The sequence below is a fragment of the Eleginops maclovinus genome, chromosome 15 (genome assembly GCF_036324505.1).
Source record: "Eleginops maclovinus isolate JMC-PN-2008 ecotype Puerto Natales chromosome 15, JC_Emac_rtc_rv5, whole genome shotgun sequence".
In the NCBI taxonomy this organism is placed as follows: Eukaryota; Metazoa; Chordata; class Actinopteri; order Perciformes; family Eleginopidae; genus Eleginops; species Eleginops maclovinus.
Genome location: NC_086363.1, coordinates 4,574,697 through 4,594,427, shown reverse-complemented (window position 1 = coordinate 4,594,427; position 19,731 = coordinate 4,574,697). Strand labels below are relative to the sequence as shown.

The 19,731-nt window shown below is 41.6% G+C and overlaps 1 protein-coding gene across 1 annotated transcript in view; it reads right to left on the bottom strand.

Moving 5' to 3' along the window:
* Nucleotides 1-19,731, bottom strand: part of ryr3 (ryanodine receptor 3) — a 94,355-nt gene that overhangs the window by 12,184 nt on the left and 62,440 nt on the right. The window contains 40 exon segments of the mRNA XM_063901676.1: nt 1,065-1,138; nt 1,228-1,304; nt 1,445-1,524; nt 1,848-1,947; nt 2,083-2,109; nt 2,112-2,141; nt 2,225-2,276; nt 2,518-2,630; nt 3,321-3,708; nt 4,778-4,890; nt 5,395-5,529; nt 5,603-5,662; nt 6,167-6,334; nt 6,992-7,084; nt 7,204-7,291; nt 7,492-7,637; nt 7,911-8,005; nt 8,927-9,125; nt 9,581-9,699; nt 10,107-10,237; nt 10,433-10,514; nt 10,811-11,049; nt 11,155-11,215; nt 11,304-11,353; nt 11,557-11,678; nt 11,774-11,841; nt 11,949-12,064; nt 12,575-12,698; nt 12,789-12,864; nt 12,972-13,034; nt 13,493-13,627; nt 13,948-14,037; nt 14,244-14,322; nt 14,506-14,669; nt 16,474-16,614; nt 16,788-16,878; nt 17,258-17,478; nt 18,379-18,548; nt 19,329-19,449; nt 19,581-19,683. Of these exon segments, the coding sequence (XP_063757746.1) occupies nt 1,065-1,138; nt 1,228-1,304; nt 1,445-1,524; nt 1,848-1,947; nt 2,083-2,109; nt 2,112-2,141; nt 2,225-2,276; nt 2,518-2,630; nt 3,321-3,708; nt 4,778-4,890; nt 5,395-5,529; nt 5,603-5,662; nt 6,167-6,334; nt 6,992-7,084; nt 7,204-7,291; nt 7,492-7,637; nt 7,911-8,005; nt 8,927-9,125; nt 9,581-9,699; nt 10,107-10,237; nt 10,433-10,514; nt 10,811-11,049; nt 11,155-11,215; nt 11,304-11,353; nt 11,557-11,678; nt 11,774-11,841; nt 11,949-12,064; nt 12,575-12,698; nt 12,789-12,864; nt 12,972-13,034; nt 13,493-13,627; nt 13,948-14,037; nt 14,244-14,322; nt 14,506-14,669; nt 16,474-16,614; nt 16,788-16,878; nt 17,258-17,478; nt 18,379-18,548; nt 19,329-19,449; nt 19,581-19,683 (4,604 nt within the window).

The following is a 19,731-nucleotide window of genomic DNA, read 5'->3' as shown; positions in this document are numbered from 1 at the left end:
GGAGGCTGGGTACCAAATAAAGCAGGAGTATGGACCACAGATGAGACATTCAGAGTGGAAGCATAGCCATATCAGGATGATCTAGGTTTGCTATTTACCCCGCTGATTGTTGACTGCCGTCGATGGGTTTTTTAAAATGACAGGAAGGAGACAAACAATACACCAAGACATAAGCAAAAAGAGAGGACATCCCAGTTACAATACAAAGAATTATGAATATTTAGGCTACGAGTGAAAAACAAAGTCATGCAGTTAAAAATAATAGTTTTAGGGGAGCAGGGGAAATTATAGGCCTGGGTGTGTCTGTGTTACATTTTACATGATGATTACAAAATGAGAATTCAATCATGGTGAAAGATCCATTAAAGTTACAGAGACGAGTAGTAACAGTGAATTGTTAAACACAGAACTCGGTGGAAATGTTTAGGACTGGATGATGGAAAGACGGACATAGTTGGATGTGGAAGCATTAAGTGAGGAGTGTTTGTGTTGAGAGTAGGAGAGAGATTTAATGCTGGACCATGTCCTCTAAGACCAGTGCTGTGTCTCTAACCACTCACAGACCACTGCTCTGTAATACATGACAGGATACCGTACAGCCTAAATATCCTCATAAAGGTCAACATAAAGTACATTTACGCTAAGACTTGAATCCATGCTACATATAAGACGGTCCCATAATACACTGAAAATCACAACTTCTATTTTCTTCTTCAAAAGACGACGTAAAAGACAACACACTTCAGAGACTGTAGCGCAAGCAGCAAACTATCCGATTAATCAAAATCACATTGATAGCAATGTGATTTAGATTATTCATCTACATCGGCCATACAGAAGTAACTACTTATTAGGAAGTAGCGTTGATTAACAGCTTTAATACGACACCAGAGATATACAGTGTTCATGGTTCAGCATTAGAAGGGGAGGGGGGAGAGGATAGGGTCTTTTGTTTCCTATTCTAAAGTAAAGGAAGGATCTACTGATCTTTAATCAAAGATGTGATGCTCTGAAGACTAATGAAGGAATCAAACAGCTCATCTTATTAGACTTCCTCAACTTACTTGAACCTTCTTCTGTCACCATGCCAAGTCCTTCTGCTTTGTTCTGCCTCTCAAATGCATTCAAATCCAAGACACTGCGGGGGAAACAACTCAGAATTACAATAGATGTACTTGTGTGTCTCTGCAGAAGTTTATTTGTATGGTATAGATAATAAAACAGCACCTGCAAGACTGCATCAGTCCTGAGAGACTCTTGAAAAAGCCTGCATCTCTTTTCTCTTTCAGGTAATCAAGCATTTTCTGGAAAGAGAGATGAAATCTATCACACAACTTAACTCAACTTAAATCAAAAACGTATCATTTCATGCTGATATATGAATATGTTGTGAGTATCTGCAAATAGATAAATATAGTTGAACATTTGAGCTGTTTAATCCCACCTGCTGCACTTGCACATTGCCACCATTCAGGATGGAGATCCCCAGTTTGAGGGTGCAGGTCACCATGGGGCCCAGACGACCTGATGGAGAATGAGTAAGATAAAAGCTGCAACATTCAGAAGCAGGTTTGTCTGATAGTAAACTAATCCCTGCAACAGATCAGAACTGCTGTAGAAAGTGCAAAATGTGTGTGTTTGTAATGATGGCAAGGTTACATTTCAAGGTATCAACAAATATGTCAAGCTTTTAGCTCCTTAGGTTCAGCAGTTAAATGGTCTCATAAGTATTTATTGTTGTCCCTATTTTTATCCATCCTGAAAAACATGCATTTGGACTTCATTTGAAATCCTCTATAAACTCCCTGCAGAGTGTTGAAGCACAGGACCGTTGAGCTCCTCGTTACCTTTACTGGCGCTGATCATCTGCAGCACCATCTCTGCGGCCCCGCGGGCGTGCAGCCTCATTTGCTGATACAGGATCTTCTGCTTCTCCATCTCTTTTTCCTGAGCAGCAACACACACACACAGCAGCCTCCATCAGCACACACTCTAATGAACCTCTTCTTTCTTCACAGCTAACAGATATTAATGTTTTGGGGAATGGTAAGTAATGGCTAAAGGAGCAGGCCGAGAGCATACCTCAAACGTCTTTTCTTTTCCTTCCTCTCTTCTTCCTCTTCATCATCCTCTGCACAGCTCTGAAGATAGAAAAGTCAACATTCAAAACTCAGTTTTCATGTTCACTCAAGATTTATTTTACATAAAAAGAACTTGGTAGTACCTTCGCCATCATGTCTGCATACGCTATATACAAAGGGTCTTCTTCCAAGTGACTAAGACGAAGTGAAAGGTAAGTCACATTAATAAAGTCAACTATAGATATTCAAAACACATTTTATACCTGTTAACACAACAAGATCAGGTCTGCAACTTTTTCAAAAGTAAACAGACCTGACAACAAACCTTTAGCCTTGAGTTTGCAAAACAAAAAGAATCATTTAGGAAATCACCAGCATTTTAAAAGCATGCTCACAGTAACATTGACTCTTTCTTTCAGTGATTGAACTCCCTCACCTTCTCTCTGTCAGAGCGTTGTGGCTGAAGTGGAGAATGAGTTGGTGGAGAGGGTCTGGTTGGACCTCAGCCACCTCCTCTTCCTCCTCTTCCACAATTTTCATCGGGGTTTTCTGCAGGAGTCCACAGGTGTGAATAGTTAGCTCTGCCCAAATCATTAATCGTCCTTTTTCATGAAATATCTTATTTTTTTAATCTTCACCCACTTACTGACCATTGTGCCCATATACACATTAGTCAAAAACACAGAAATAAGTCAGAAACACTCAACTAGCACCGGCATGCAGATGAGTTTTTGTCATGTTCTGGTGATCCGTGGAAAGGACAGGGCGAGGAAGTTAGTGGAGGATGAACAGCGCTGGAAACACCTCTCAAACACATGCACGTTACAGCAAACAGATGCAAGCAGTCAGCAAACTGGTGGTATGACTGAACATGAAGAATGACCCTGACGGTATAGAGCCTGACAAAGAGAGACAACTACACAAACTAAGCTGACATATTTGTTAAATAAATCTGACACTAATAAGAGTAACCTTCCCCAACAACAAGCTGCTGTATCTAAGGCTGTACTTTATTCGATGGTTTTAGTGTCTTGATGAGTTTGCTAGATCTAAAATGAAAGGTGATCTCCACGTCACTACGCGAGCATGCCACTGACGTCACGGCCACAGAACGTACTGTAACGTCACCTTCACACTCACACTACAGACTTACAGAGTACAGCGAAAAGACAACTGATGGGTTGGATCCAGATCTGACAGCCAAACAGCTAGAGACTCCTAGTGAAAGGCCCCCCTTACCGCTGCGGTCAGAAAGGCAAAGCCTGCTTTTCTACAGCTGTGAGCGCCGGAGCTGGCCCTGTGTCTCCTGAGTTGGTCATGCAGCCTCTGACCCCTGACGGATCTCAGTTTGGATGCTTTTGCGCGCCTAGAGCGGGGGCCGCCCCTGGGTGCTTTGGGCGAGGTCCCCACCCGGGCACGCTCCCAAGGCTCGACGGGCGCGGAGCTAAAGAAGCATTCGGCAGACAGGACTGGCAGAGGGGTGCCAACGCAGGGCACGTGGGGCAAGGGCAAGGCGAGCCCAGTACTTACTGCCAGATCCTGAACTAGCTTCTCCTCAAAGGAGTACTCCTCTGCCTCTATCCAAAGTCTCTGATAGGCCGGGATGAAGAAGTTGATAGCGCGATGCCTGGGGAGGGGGGAGGTATGGAGGGGAGTGGGGAGGGAGGTACAGTGGCATTAGGGCGGGTACTGGTGAGTTTTTGGAGGAGACAGGAAGGAGAGATGTCAGGGAAGGAAGGGGTTACAGGAAGTGCATTTCAGGCAGGGTGGTGATTGGTCAATGTGGGACCCACTGGCTCTTCTGACTGGTCATGTTTGGTCTATAAAACAACTGCAGTGCTTTTCATAAGGTGGTAAAGTTCATTAGAGGAGCATGCACACTTTAGGGGGGGTGTGCAGTTTTCCAACAAATCGGTACTTCCACAACTATTCCTTTTGCAATTTTTGGATTTATAGTATACATTTTCTTTGACAAAGGTGCACAGATATGTTGTAAAACTGCACAACCTTTGGCAAAATGTCAAATAAAGAAATCATCATAAGGGCAGGAAGCAAAATAACATAAAACAACTTTTATATTGTGTATTACTATTAGTTTAATTGAATTTTTTCTTTCTGTCTTTCTTCTTCTCTGCTTTCTTCATTCCTTCCTTCAGAGTACACCTGAAATGAGACAAAAGCCTGCAGCTCGCAGTTTGTTTCCACTTTCCAAATAAGCTTGTTACAGTCAATTCTTTGGCTCATTCTAGCTGACCAATCAGAATCAACAGTGCAGAAACAATCGGTTGCTGGGCAGAGATCAGTCCACAGCCTGGTGGATGAAGGGGGGGTTGAACAGATGAAGCATTCGCCCTGTAGTTTCACTTTACCGTCAGCAAGGAGAACAGGCGGTCAAAGCTGGAGGCTTTGAATGCCCTTTCCAGCCAAACCTCCCGATAGCCATTCAGGAAGTAATTATTATTTTTGTATCTGAGGGAGGATGAGGTAGTATTATGCAAGAAAACAACACAGAGGAGAGAATGTCATTAGGGCGGCGATGAGGGGTTTACATGGGCACACAATCAAGAACAATAATGCCCATGATTACTTGGTGATTGATTGTTATGTACGGTTAGATTGAGACAAAACAATGTCTATTTCATTACTGACATTGTAAACAAGTTCCAGAAAGCCTCTCAGGTGTAAAATAACCTCACCTTGGTAGATTATAGAGAGGAGCCATCCGGAAACAAGCCACCACAGCACGCTTACGCTGTTTAGACAGCAGCTTATGCCACACCAACTTCTTATTCCTCAGAGGCTGCTCCACCTGAGGGACGAGACAAGACGAAAATTGGAAGGGGCTTGAAACGGTATAATGTCAAAGAAAAATACTAAACTTAAAAAGGCATAAATTACAAGAAAACAGCAGATTCCAGATTATATTATTGTTTTAAGAAACATTCTCTCAATTGTATTTTCCAATTTATTATTATTTATGTATCTGTATTCCTTTTTTAGAAACATTTTTTTAATAAAAGTAATTTTAATATTATAACATTTTTAATTGTTATAATTATATATTCTGATTATAAATATTATTTATAATTATTTGTAACTTACTTTTTATCATTACTATTAAATTAACCTATGTACATTTAAAAAGAAATAAAAATAACTGTAAAAAAATACATTTTAAAAGATGAAATCAGGAATGTTTGTAAATTCTTTTTTTTTCAAATAATCACAACAGCAAACCAAGTATCATATGGGTTTTGTATTCAATACCTGTAGATTGTCTAATCATTGACCAAATGCATGTAGTCACATCTACCTGCTCCAGGTGGAAGACAGCAGCTGAGATGCTCTGCACTCGGTCCACTGTGTGTTCTAAGTTAGCGGGCTCCTCGCTCTTCACCACCACGTCTTTGTACAGGTTCATCTGCCACTGGACCGCCGGGTCCTCAGACTACAGCACAAATCAATCAACCAACAGCAGCTTTAAACTTATATTACTTAAACCATACAAAACACTATCTCACCTTGTCCTGGAGATGGAAATTCAGGCGCAAGTGTTCCTTCACCTCATCATCTGTGTCTTTCTATGAAGGGTATTCAAAAGAGAGAAAATGCAAAGAGTGTCACTACTGTTTTCCTTTACTTGTGCTATGTGCATATAAAGCTTTCATATTTGAAGTTGTATAAACACTGAAGGCCCGTTGCACCAAAGATGATTAACCTCTGACTGACATAATGAAAAACAAGCTGAGGTCTGTAATGCAAATAAAGACAGTTGTGACTGCTGTGAGTTAAGGTACAGCAACATTTACACACAGTGGTTCTGGTGAAGAGGCACCACTCTGCCTTAGTCTACAGTACAGGTACGACGAGAGGATTTAGAAAGCGGAACTTTTCTAAAGTAACAACATCATTTATATTATCTATGATTGAAAAAATAGACCTAAAATAAACGAAGATAAGGCTCATAAAAGGACAGAGTGATAAGAGATAGAGTACCCGTGGGACATCCTGCTTAAAAAAAAGAGAACTTTAAGAAGAAACTGGTCTGATAACTTTAGCACCAGGGCCCGTATTTGTCAGCTCACCAGACTGTAGCGGATCTTGGCGAGGGAGATGAGCTCCTGGTCTCCGGGGGTGCACATGTTGAGGCCGATGGGCAGCAGCTTCTTCAGGGCTGCGACGATCAGCGAGGTCTGGATGGAGTAATACTCGCCGCGACGCCGCTTGTGTTTCCTCTCCTGGTCGCCACCTGACTATAAAGTCAAAGTAGAAGACAGAAATAATTTAACGTCGCTTTCTAGCCTGCAATAATTAGATCAGGATCGATTAGGATTAATTAAATACTATTACCAAAAATCTTTCTACATAAATCAGTCCTCCAAGATCAAGAGCTGAGGGTTTTTATTTCAACTGTGACCTAGCGTGTAAAAACACTCCAAGAATGCGTATAAATAAAACTGCCTGCCTCTGCCAGCACAAATAAACAACAAACTCTCACAGTGACAGCGAGCTGAGTGGCTGCTGCACCCATCACTGTCAACATCCAGATATATGACCTACCTATAATCCGACTACGGTAAATATCCTCATCACATGTCGTAAACCCTCGCTATAAAAGGGAATTTAAGAAGTTGGAACTCATGCAGTTGAATTGTAGAACATCTCACATTTGCATGCTCAGCGTGGTCAGCACGTGTCGATTAAAAACACAGGAAAGATGCTTAGAATGAGCTCTATGGCAGAGACGAGTAAGACAATACCTGTGATTGGGATAATTTCCCTGTGGTTCTTGGGCTTTTTGGTGGTTTTATTGACATTAGGAGGCAACCGAATTGAACAGACTTATCAACAATATCTATCATTCAGCCATTGTGTCGACCCAGATCATGTGAGATAACTATTATATTTACCTTAGACATCTTCGCCTTGCCCTCTCCAGTCAGGAAGCCCAGATTGTTGATCTCATTCTGAACCACAAAGTTTTGCTCCTCCCGTTTGAAGTTCTGAATACAGAGGGAAGTCATGAAAAATACAGATGGATATTCAGGAAAGACATTCTCATGAGCAGCATGCTAATATCGTACATTGTGATAAGACTATGAGATTGAATGGTTAGACTCACATGGGACTTGCACCAGAGGATGAAAATCTCAGCCACCATCCTAAAGAGCTCAGTGGAGTCTGCATCCGGCTCCTTCAGCCACCTGGACCTGGATTATTGAAGAACATTTTCTTCAGAGTTGCAATACGTTTCCCTACATCTGATCAACTTGAAAAAAATCCTCAAGGTGAATAAAGCTCAGATAATACTGGAAATATTCATATATTTAGCTGAGCAAATTAATATCTTACTAAATGAAAATCCTCCAAAGATATTTTTAATTAAAAACATATATTTATTTTCCAGTACCTGTTGTTGTCCACATAGCGGATGAGCATGGGGTAGAAGGCGTAGAGGTCTCTGCAGAGCAAGGCGAACTCATCCAGGATGATCAGCTCGGCCTCCTGGGTGTCAGCTTTACTGTCGGCCTTCAGCGCCTCCTCTTCACCCACAACCTTCGTTTGCAGCACATCAACAACTCATCTCCGGCTATCAACTTATTATTACAGATCTCCTCACACACACAACCCCTTCAAACTCAGGGGGAATAATGTCCTCCCTGTAAACTCTCGCAGTGAAGTTACTGAGGACGTTTTACTCTCTGTAGGTGATGGGACTCCAGCTGCTTATGATGAGTCAGCAGAAATCTACTTTAATCACAGCTGTCTTTGAGCCGTGGATATGTTGTGCTGCTGTAATAGCATTTGCATTATATTTTAAGCTCTCACCTTCACCGTCTTGTTCTTCAATTTCTCCAAGGTGGGCAGGAAGTGGGTTCTCAGCAGATCTGCTCCCGCCTTGCAGATGATTGGCTGAGAGTAGACTGGACAGAGACAAGGGAAAAGTATTTATTTTTTTAGATCTGAGTGAAGGATGCTTTCAAGAACACAACAGGTTTCTGTGAGGATTTGGAGGGACAATTAGGGCCATTGAAGATAGCCGGCCGACAGGGGGTATTTATTTTTATCATCATAAATATAAGACTTAATTCTCAGGGAATATCCAAGAGCTTTTTGTCCCCTGGCTTACAACTGAAGTATTAAAACGCAGACAGTTTTATTGGAGTTTTTCTCACAACTGTCATACTATATTCAGAACATGTGTACCTGTATACCTCAACACACAATTGTACTAAAAACGAGAGGCATCAGTCGTAGAAGAGGTGAATACACAAGGCACAGCATGAATATTTCCCTTGTGTAGTTTCTCTGTTTGTAAATGTCTTGAAAGCAAAATATTCAAATGAAGTTTCATGAAGTGTGATTGCCTGAGGCTAGGCTCTCCCTCAGCAACCAATTATGTTATCTGGCCTTTCCTGAACTCCCACTGAGGAATGTGAAATGAAAATGCAAGCTGTTGAGGAAAACAATCATACTTTGTTGTATTAACCCTCCGTCTCCAGATGGGTTTCTTTCATTCAAATTACCTTTCAGACTTATTGTTATTTTGCTGAAGTCTGACCTTTAATTTGTTTTTTTCCTGATTGCTATGTTTTTCAAAACAAAAAGGAATGAGTGGGGCAACTTCTACCTCTGATGAGAAAATAACTCACCACAGAGTGAAATTTAAATGCAAATTTGCGTGAAGCAATTTATTAAAAATTCTCACACATTTCCTGAAAAACCCAAACTAATTTATTACAAGCATTGACTACAAGTCTGTAAACAAACACCTTCTCAGCAGCAGGAATCCCTTTTTAAATGATAGATATTCCTTCTCTCACAGTCTAGAGCCTGGCCGTTACCTGCAATCCTCTTCATCCAGGGGGCGTCATCGATGCCCAGGTTGTTGTTGAGGATCTTGAGGATGTTTGCCAGGATGATGCTCAGGTGTTCAGAGGTCACCATGGTGCAGCACTGGGTATCTGGAGGAGAGTTCTCCGGACCCTTCTCCCACCAGTAGGACAGATAGTTACACAGCATGGGAAGGACCACCTCAATGACCTGCAGCAGACAGACAGAAGGGGAACTGTCTGAATGACTGAAGGTTTATTGACGGTAGAGGAAATACGGAGCAGATTGTTGTGTTGTGGATCTAAAGCTCTAAAATAAAGATGAATAATGTCACTTAGAACTTCCCATAATGATGGATTTGGAGATTTGATGCTAATATGTTGATGTGAACATCTTGAAAAGTTATAACACACCCTAGCCCAGCCTTACAAATATGTGTGTATTTTGCATTAAGTTTTGCAACTCACAAGAGACATATTTTAAAAAGCAAGATCAGAATTGATGAAGTAGAGGTTGAGATATCCTCGATGTTAGTCTCTTAATATTGCATCCTTCCCATAATGCTGCTTTTAGCATACAAGCAGTGACCATGTTGTTGTGAAACAAAAACAGCAAAAACATGCACTTGTATCTATTCATTTAAATATCCCATCAGCCCTTCAGACCTGTGGCATGTCGGAGTAGCGAGCACCGGACTCTGAGACGTCGCTGACGTCCTTCAGCAGTCCTTCAAGGCGAGGCAAATCAGGACAAATCTCCACCACCGTGTCCGGCATACTCAGGACTGGAAAGAGAGATCACCAAGGAAAACATTTAAAAACTTTGTTCAATGTCTACAATCTTCCATGCCCGTGTTTTTCATCCATTTTTCACTGAAATTCTCCTCTCTTTTATCTGCTGGTTTCACAGTCTCACAGTAACAGTCTGAATTGCATTGTCAAAAATTATTCTAAGATCATCGGAGTGAAAGAAAGACATTTATTTCTGCAACCAATAATCTTCTGGAAAGGCTTATTTTATTAGTTGTTTTTTTTTATTCAAGTTTATTCATCATATCTCCTTGTTTTATTTTTCAGGTTTTCAAATAGTTGTACAATGATAACTAGTAGTCCTTTGGGATTAATAAATCAGAACATTGCAAATGATTGGGACAGAAGTCAATATTAAATGGGGGATCCGGTAGACACTCACTCGCTCTCTCTCGGGGAGTCTTGGTGTTGAAGACGGACATCGGGTTGTGAGCGTTGAGTTGAGGCTCCAGGAATGCCACAGGCATGGCGGCCACCAGTGTCGCCAGACTCTCCCCCAGCGCAGGAAGATGCCTGCAGGTCAACGTAGATGTGTAAATAAACACAGAGTGCACAAATCACAACATAGTGCCAGGATTCAATTCGACCAGACAGTTAAGGTCAAGTTGTTGTGAAAAGAAAGCTTCCCACCTTGAGCCAACTCAAGCGGTAAAATCAATAACAATGTACAACGTTTCACAACAGTTTGAAAAAGGTTTGGCCTCTTACTTCTCCACAAAGACATTCTTTCCGGTGCCCAGACAGTAGAAACAGGCCAAGATCCGGTAACAGGACAGCTGTACATCATTCACTGAAACAAAGCACAAATACTGTTTATTCAACAACAAATGAGTACTTACATAATGTAGGAACGTAATGCACAACAGGCATGTAAAGACCAAGGTCTCTTAAATTAACAACCCATCCAATTTTAAGTTTTTTCTTTTGTTTTATATCTGAATGTGGATCCTCTTTCTGGTATTGGTTTATCTCTGAGAAAAGTAAAACCTTGTTAAAACACAGGGGTAGGGGCCTTATCCATGAAATGCATATCCATTTTGTTAAATTTGAGAAAATAACCATCACTGAATGTCAAAACAAACTCACAGAGCAGATCCACTCCGAACTCGTATGTGGTGATGTGCTCGAACAGGGCAGTGAGGATGGGCAGCAGCGCCACAGTCACGTAGTTGATGCTCTGCGTGACGCTCTTCAGCTGAGCTCGGGACTGCATGAACTTCCCCAGTTTCAGCATCTCCAGCAGTTTCTCCAGGTCCTCCGCCGCGTTCTCAAAGAAAGTCTTGAAGCTGGCTTTGACCAACTCTGACCCGGACTTCATCACCGTTCTGCGAGAGGAAGGGAACACAAGGGATAATGTGCATGCTCAAGATTATCTGTAACGGTCCTTTTGGTGGATCAGTATGCAACTATTGACAACAACGTGTGCTTACCTGGTGTCGAGTGTGTGGGAGAGGATGTGCAGACAGCTCACCATCATTGCAGAGTCACTTCCTTTAAGAGAAACGATTACTGTAGATGTGGAAGGAGATTCAAGCAGGGAGGAACACGAGCATACAGACAGAGGCAGTGCCAACCTTACCAAAGAGAGAAATCCTGTGTCTGACAAGAAGTGCCAGCTTACAGAACAGGCTGGAAAAGAAAGACGGTAAGAGCAGAATTGAACAAAAGGCATTCAGAGTGAACAAAGACGAGCTGAAAAGTAAGTATGAAGTGAGAAAAGAACTCTCAGGGTTTTAGCTGAGAAGGCTTAAAGTCAAATACAACTGCGATCAGCACAACTCTGACAGTGGAGAAACTGATTAGAGGGATGTTGCATTACTTAATCACAGTACCTGGTGAGCATCTCCTTCTCTTTGTTGGAGGCACAGCCGCAGCTGCTCAGGTTCTTGCTGGGCGTGGACAGGAAGTAGAGACAGTGGTTCTTGAAAGTTTGATCTATCAGAGGAAGCAACACCTGGGGAGAAGAGATGCAGCCATTAGACTAAATCCTTAAATCAACTTTTAGACCAAAAAAGAAATCCAAAACATATCGCTGGTTCTGTTGCAGACCTTGGCAAAGAACTTGATTTCCTGGTCATGAGGCGATTTGTCCGTCTTCCCACTGGTGGCCATAGCCTCTGGATTAACAACGATGATAAGTTCAGGATAATCACACTTCCCAAACGAGATCCTAATGAATGTGAAGCACCTTAGTGCACCGGTGTTTGAAATGTCACACACTCACCCAGATGAGCGATGAACTCCTGGGCAGAGTCGACGTACTTCAGCACCCTTTTGAGGAACTTGAATGCAAAACGCTTCTCCATGGATGATGAGTCCTGACCCATGTCCTTCTGATCTCTGTAGCATGAGAGAGTCATACATTCTGTTCAAACTACGTATGAACCCTTACACTGCAAACTCTAGGTCTTTTAACATAACAGTATCACATTAACATTTGAATATGCTACTTAAATCATCACATTACTAGTCCTTAGCAAAAGTTTAAAACTGTTTTTTCATCCTTTTATTTTTATGGTTTGCCTTTTAGTGCTAGTATATCCTGTTGTTGTCATTGTGTTTCTTCCTTTACTTTGTTTTTGTAATTTAATAAAACAGGAATCATTGTCGATGAGAGTTGCCCCCTCGATAATCAAAAGTATAAAAATATTAAGAAAGAATAAAATAAAAAAGGGCTTGTAGTCATAGTACGCATGCTTAAGAGAAAGTGTGCAAACAAAGACCAAACAAAGGGTTGCCTAAAGTTCACAATACACTGAACTCAAAAATACTATAAGATATGGGACATTATGCTTTTTTGCATTTATTTATTTTTCAATGTGAGATAACTTGGTGTGTGAGGAGGTTTACCTTATGATGGCATAGCCGCTGATCTGCAGGAACTTGAAGAGATCCTGGGCCTTCTCTCTGTCTCTGTACTTCTCCTTAGCCGTCAGGGTGTCATAGGGAACCAGCAGGGGGTGGCTCCCTCCTCCTGACAAGTCAATTCCCAAAGTCAGAATTACTGCAATTCAGATAGTATATTATGTGGAACAGTATTCTTTCAAACTGTGCATTGAAACACCTTTGCTAACGAGTTCAGATTTCTTCTTCTTGGCCCAGATGTTGTGGTAGTTTTCTGCAACCACCTCCACCATGCCCTGCAGGTACAGTAAAGAAGGTAGATTAGAGCATCTTTGCCACTGTATTGCAACCATGATGATATTATCAATACAACACAATTATGAAAGGTTGAACACAAACTAACCTGTAGCTCTCTGGACAAAGTGACATTGTTCAAATCCATTGGAGCAGGAGTGAATCCATCGTTCTACAAAGGCAGAAAGATAAAAGAGAAAACATTTCCCTTTAAATCAATGTGTAGTTTACTACCTTTCATCGGTTTAAATAAAACAGCTTTAATTAGATTCATATCCGACTCAAAAAATGCAGCAGATTTTTCTTAATCCCAGACAACATGCTTTACAGTATTAATGCTGCACAACAAAAAGGAATGCAATGACAAATAAAGCTAGACATTAAGTGATAGAACACATTAGCTCTGTTGCTTTGAGCCGAATTTTTTTGCAGGGAAAGGGAGATGACTTCCACTTCATTTGTACCCTGAGAAATGATCTCTGCTAAACATAGAATACTCTAAGGCTATTAAAAACTTTATAAAGAGTCAGTCATTGAGGTATTAAATACGTTTAACAAAGGAAACATTTATCACAACATTGAGTCATAGTGTTGATAATTATTATGACAGTGAAGTCATCAGGATGCTACCTCAGGGGTCTTTCGTTTTTCACTCTCTCGTTGTTGGATCATGGAGTCTCCTTCCTTGGACCGCTCAATGTTCCAGCCCATAGCCAGCATGCTCTTCAGAGACTCCTTCACTGGCCAGCGGTACGTTTCTCTCTCCTACACATTGAACAGACAAAAAAGACAACACCAGATGTGACAGCTCAACACAGAGGACAATATACTGACAACCATTCCATAAATTAAGTGGGTTATCTTCCTTTTTGAGTCTCAGATTGATAAGAAGTCAGGATGAAGCCTAGAAAAGTGTGAAGCGTGGTGGAGGTGTAGAAAAACATGAACCTTGAATCTATATGTTCTTCACTTGCTGTTCAGTGTCAATTATCCCGGCATAGATCTTAATGAACCACTCCCCCCCCCGTTCTCCATCACATACACAATCAAAGATAGCTACTCAGCAGCAGCAGCTGTGTGCGCACCTTCTCACTCAACGCTTTGTAAGGCTTCAGCAGTGGATGAGTTTTAGCCTGGTCATCCAGGCCGTCTCCGTGTTTCCAGCCTGCTGACACCTGCAACAACAGCTATCATATAAAGTGTGGTCTATTGCATTTCAGGCACATTTCAGTGGTCTAATATGGGAAAACTGGCTGCTTCTATATCAGACATTGTTTAATACAACAAATAAAATATAATAAATAAAATAAAGTTATCTTTGGTATTTGATAGATGGCTTAAATTGTCAGAACAAGGGAGGACAACATGGGCAGGGACTGACCTTGTCTGAGGACCATTTGTCATGGGAATGCTCTGCATATTTGTTGGCAATGTACTCAAGTTTTTCAGGAAGGGAAATACTGGAAAGTGGAGAGAATGTTTGAGTTTATTGAGCAGGTGAAAGTCTTGATTTGTAGGCAAATACCAGGGTTAGGATTAAACTGACATTTTTAAACACAAAATATCATTAAAACAGTTAAGATTGACATACATTTCAATATAGTGCCTGAAAAAAAAGGTATATGCATTTTCAGAGCACTCACTTGGCAGTGTTGATGGGTTTGGGATCAAAGTTGCCCTTTGCATCCACTGGAGCCTGTTTCTCCAGTGTTGCTCCGACACTAGCATCCACAAAGTCCGGAGGCAGGGCTCCAGCAATGGCACACAGGCATGACGTGGCCATTTTGAAAAGGTCAGCATCATATTTCTACAGATGACAGCAGAATAAGGACACGTCTGTTTGGCTTTCAGATGGACAGACTGAGTAAAGCAGAGCGAGGGAAAGAAAACGAGAGGGAGGCTAAACTGAAAGAGAAAGCTGTGAAAGTGTGCACGGAGCGATGGCCTGTCACACACTGATAAATGATTCATCTGTTTTGGCTTCGCCTCAGCTGCACCGCTCACAGGAACCTCATTGAGTTTTCATTTCACTACCTCTGACTAACAAGAACTTTTCTCTCCTGAGAGCCACACCGGGTGTTGGAAATGTTATTTTCAGAACACAGAACATAGCAGCAAACAGTCGAAAGCTTTATGATAGGGATCTAAGGATTGCCTGGCCTCCTGATGCATTTGGGATTTATTCTCAGAGATATAAAATAAGCAAAAGGAAGACCAGATTAAAAAAACACAGAGATGTTATATAGCTTTCCAAAATCATGAATAAGCTCCTACTCTGTGCAGATACCATGGGCTAATCCTAATGAATACTCTATACCAGTGGTTCCCAAACGGCACGGTTTCCAGGTGTGCCGTAGAATCTGTTTTTTCGGCCTATGTTCCAAAATGTTTTCCTCCCTTAGTAAACTTCACTTCAAATAAACGTTATTGTATTACTTGTACAATGGAGTTGATAAGCTAATAAACCATATATATTGCTCAGATTTAGAAATATTAAATTGAATATAGCCTCATACGGACTGCTTAAATTCTCATGACTTATGTCAGCCGTCATTGTTTCCGGCGTGCAGAGCAGCTTTTTATCCTCGCGCCAAAACATTACAAGATGGATCGTTATGTAGTGACAACAAATAAAGAAGCACTTCAACACAGGCAGGGATGGCAGAACATGATGGAACAGCGGTGCAAAAGAAGTCTAAAAGCAGACAGTACAGCGAATGCTGACTGCCCAACGCCATCGGTTGATATTCGATTGGCTCCGGGATCCGTTTAATCCGCTCTCATTATCATCAGCCACTATTTTAAACAGCAGAGCTCAGGATGAACCCGCAGAGCTATCTATGGACCGTTCCCTGAAACTGAAGCTTGATGAACTACGTCTGGATATGTTTTGGCTGCTTGTGGGACACGAGTATGCATCCCTCTCAGAGAGTGCCATTAACGTGCTTTTACAGTTTCCATCCTCCTACTTGTGCGATCTGGCGTTTTTCCTCACTTGCATATGTCAAAAACAAGACCCGCCCCGGCTGTCAGGGGAACAGGACCTCCGCGTTGCGCTGTCCACTCTCCCCCTGCGTATAGAGAGACTCTGCTCCCAAAAGCAGGCACTAACATATGCATGACAGAGTTATATTTTGCTGTTTGAACGGATTATTCTGTTATAATTATTATAAGTTATTATTTATTTTGAGTTATCACAGGCCTACCTCTTTTGAAATCCAAATGGGAAATAATAACTCATGGAATCTTTGTTTTTACACAGGTAGGCCTACTATTTTCAGCCAGAACTAAAGAGCCTACTGTACGCCAGTTTATAATATTTCATGCATCACTCTAAGAAACGTGTAGACGTTTTTAGCCTGGTTCTTGTTATTATATGATGGATTATTTGGTTTTTAGGGTGACTTATATTTGATTATTTGTTCTATAAAATGTTCTATTAAATTAAATACATATTTGAAAACAAATGGTGTATTTATTGATTTTAGTTTAAGCTCTGAAGTGGTTTTTAAATGTACGAAAAGTTGGTGTGCCTTGGGGTCGAGAAATATTTTCAGGGGTGCCTTGGTAAAAAAAAACGTTGGGAACCAATGCTCTATACAACAAAGTACCTTCTGAGAAAGGGAGTCCAAGATTCCCCAGAAGAGTTTCTTGGTTAGAAGGAGCTCCTCCTCAGAGGAAATGCCACAGTTGAGCATCCCAGAAGGCAGGCAGTAGTACTTCCAGTTCTGCTCGTAGTGGTTGGTCAGGAGCTGGAGATCAGAGAGACAAGAACACATCACACTTTCTGTTCAGCTTTATTTAATAATCTTGCACATCATTGACCAAAGACAAGGGTTTATAGTGTTGCTTATAATTATTCCACAAGCTTTTTAAATTTTAAAAAATCAAGCAAAATTGTGACAAACTGTGTCCAGTGTCTCACCCGGAGAGGTATCTGGCAGTATTCAGTGAGCATGGGAACATCAAACACCAGCCGTCTGAGCAGCTGCTGCATCATGGAGGGACGCAGGTACCTGTGGAATTTAAGAGATACATTTATAAAAGATAAAAATGAAGAAGCAATGATATCCAAAATATTATATATCCTCATTTCAACTGTATTCAGTAATGTGTCAATATATACAAACATATGGTACAACACCCACCAAGCTGCATGATTAAGGGTCAATCGAGGTCAATACAGACAAATTCTCCCTCAAACTATACTGCCATTATTCTTGTGTACTTACTGCATTGTTTCCTGCAGTTTTTTCCCTACAGGCTGTTCAGTATCGGTTGCACGAGAGCCTGAGACAAGCCATTTATCAAAAGCATTGTTTGAAGTAGCATGGTGCAGTCTCTGTTAATCTTAGTCTTTTCCCTTGGCTGAGTCTGGATGAATGAAGGCCTTACTTGCAGATAGCCAGCAGACACTCCTCGATGGAGTCCCTCTGGGCTTTGGTGAGCGAGCGTCCTTTGGACAGCCGGTAGATGGTCTGCAGTGTGGAGTCGATCAGCTGAGCGTAGTGCTCCGTGCTGCTGAACAGAGCGGCGCAGCGGGTCAGCAGAGGCAGCAGGGCCGAGCCGATGTACCTGTTCATGGCCAGCGCTGTTTCTGTGGTGCTCAACACCTCCTAAGGAACAGAGAGCAACACGTGAGAGATGAAGCATGGAGAGGTAAAGAACACATCTCCACACATATCAAGATTGATAGAAAGTTATGGTGAATACAGACTCACAAATTGGTTAGGGGAAGTCATGTTGAACAGACTGGATTTTGCTTGCTGTTAGTCAACATGTAAGGGTAATAACTGAATAGAAACCGCCTTTTCAAAGATTTCTGTACCTTGTTGACGGAGGAGACATTACTTGTCAGTCCTGTGTTGTGAAGTTCCCCTTTAAAGCATGAAGTTGGTGGTTTGCGGCAAAAGAGTCGTCTGATAAATATCCTAATCGTTTTATTCATGATGTAACTGCAGCTGCATCACTTGACAACCTATCGAGAACATTTTAAAGTGTATGCTAGTCTGCTTTAAATCTGATGCTTGTTAAAGAGAAGGTCTTTGTTTCACTACTGCCTTACTGTTCTGTTATGTAAACGATACATAGTTTTCTGAAACTGAGGAAATGGTGATTCACATATTACAGCAGGAAGGAGTATTATAGAACTGGTTTTAGCACTGATTAAATAAGGATGAGCGGAGGTTTAATGACTCTAACTTGTGATTCACCAATAATTATGTTAATGTTTCTGCAAACCCTGAGGCAGCCATTACGAGACTTTGTCCTGACTGTAGTGCTGAGCAAACGCTGTTCATGTTTGCTGAGATTATCCGTCTCAGACACATCTAATGAGCAAACTACAAACTCACACTCAGCTGTGTGCACTGGAATTATTACTGACATAAACAGCAGAACAAGATAAAAGACAAGGATTTAATATTCTAGCTGCTAGTGGAGAACACTATTTGACTTTATACGTCTTTTAGGGAACGGGATGAAAGGGGAAATGTGTTTGGGTTTTCTTCACTCACCGTGTCCAGAGACGCAGAGGCTTGGAGGTCAGGTAGAAAGCCGACCTCCAACATGTGGAGCAGGAAGCTCTGGTCTTCGATGCCGTACACTCTTTCCAGGAAGAGCACCATGGGGGCCTTGTGGTCCGGACAGAAGCAGGCGGACATGTCTGGTTCTGTCACTGTGCCATCTGAAGGTTAAACACATTATAGGGGGGAAAAGTTTCAGGTCAATGTGCCGTACACATTGGATTTATTTAGGTAGCGAGGGCTGAGAAGCTGCAGAAATGTATTTAAAAATAAAACAGAGTTTAATTATTCAGAACACAACTTGCGTTCTTATTTGAAGAGGTTACAAAGAAAATTGGATATGAAGTTCATTTTCTGTTAGGTTGGATGATAACTAGGCATACAATTATAAAGCAGGGCACGAACTGCAAATGTTCCTCCCGAGTAGAAACACAGAGGAAGAGGAGGATAAATATTCACTCCTGAGTGAAGCCTGTCTGTGTGACACCATGGACTTCATGATAAACCTCCAGCTGGCGGAGCGGAGAGGATTCTCAAAGTGCAGAGATGATTGATGATGATGAATGTATGTCAGCCGCCTTCATCTGATAGCATGACTCACATAACATATCTTCCAAATCAACTTTTGTTCATATTTCTGGGCACTTTGTGGATTGTTAGTTCAGTCGGCTGGGAAGAAAATTAGATTCTGATATATTGTAGCTTGTGTTTGTTCTAAATCAAAATGTTTTATCAGTGCTGCGTGTGCCGCCAGTCTCAGCCTTGAATTCAGTCCAAAAACCATTTTTCTGCAACACTGGAGGCTTTTTTCTGTGTCACTTCTGGATGATATTAGAACTTTCTTCCCTGCTGCATTTCCAAACCTCATATTGCTTCAACATTTGCACGCTCAGCTTCATGTAGCAAAGAAATTAAAACAACAGCCACCAGCACTGACATACCTTTATTGAGCACGGGCATGTTGAGCGGGATGCTGATGATCCCCACCAGGTCTGTCGTTGGAACCAGAGAGCGCAGGATGGCTCGGATACGCAGCGCCTCACCTTTACCTGCATTGATAAGCTGTAAGAGACATAAATAGGGAATACTCAGCTTTATATTTCACTCAGGTCACTACAATAGTCTCTGTTAAAGTATTGAGGGTCATAATAGCAACATTAAGTAAGTTTGTGCATGGTTAAAAAGCTCCTCACATGCATCTCTGGAGCGCAGCGTCCCAGCAGGTCGATAAGAGCCGAGTAGAAGGACATGATGGCGTTTCCCATGTGAATAACTTCTCCTTCTTCCTCACCAGAACTGAAACAAAATACAACACACTTTAGCCTACTGCAAACCTCACTAGCA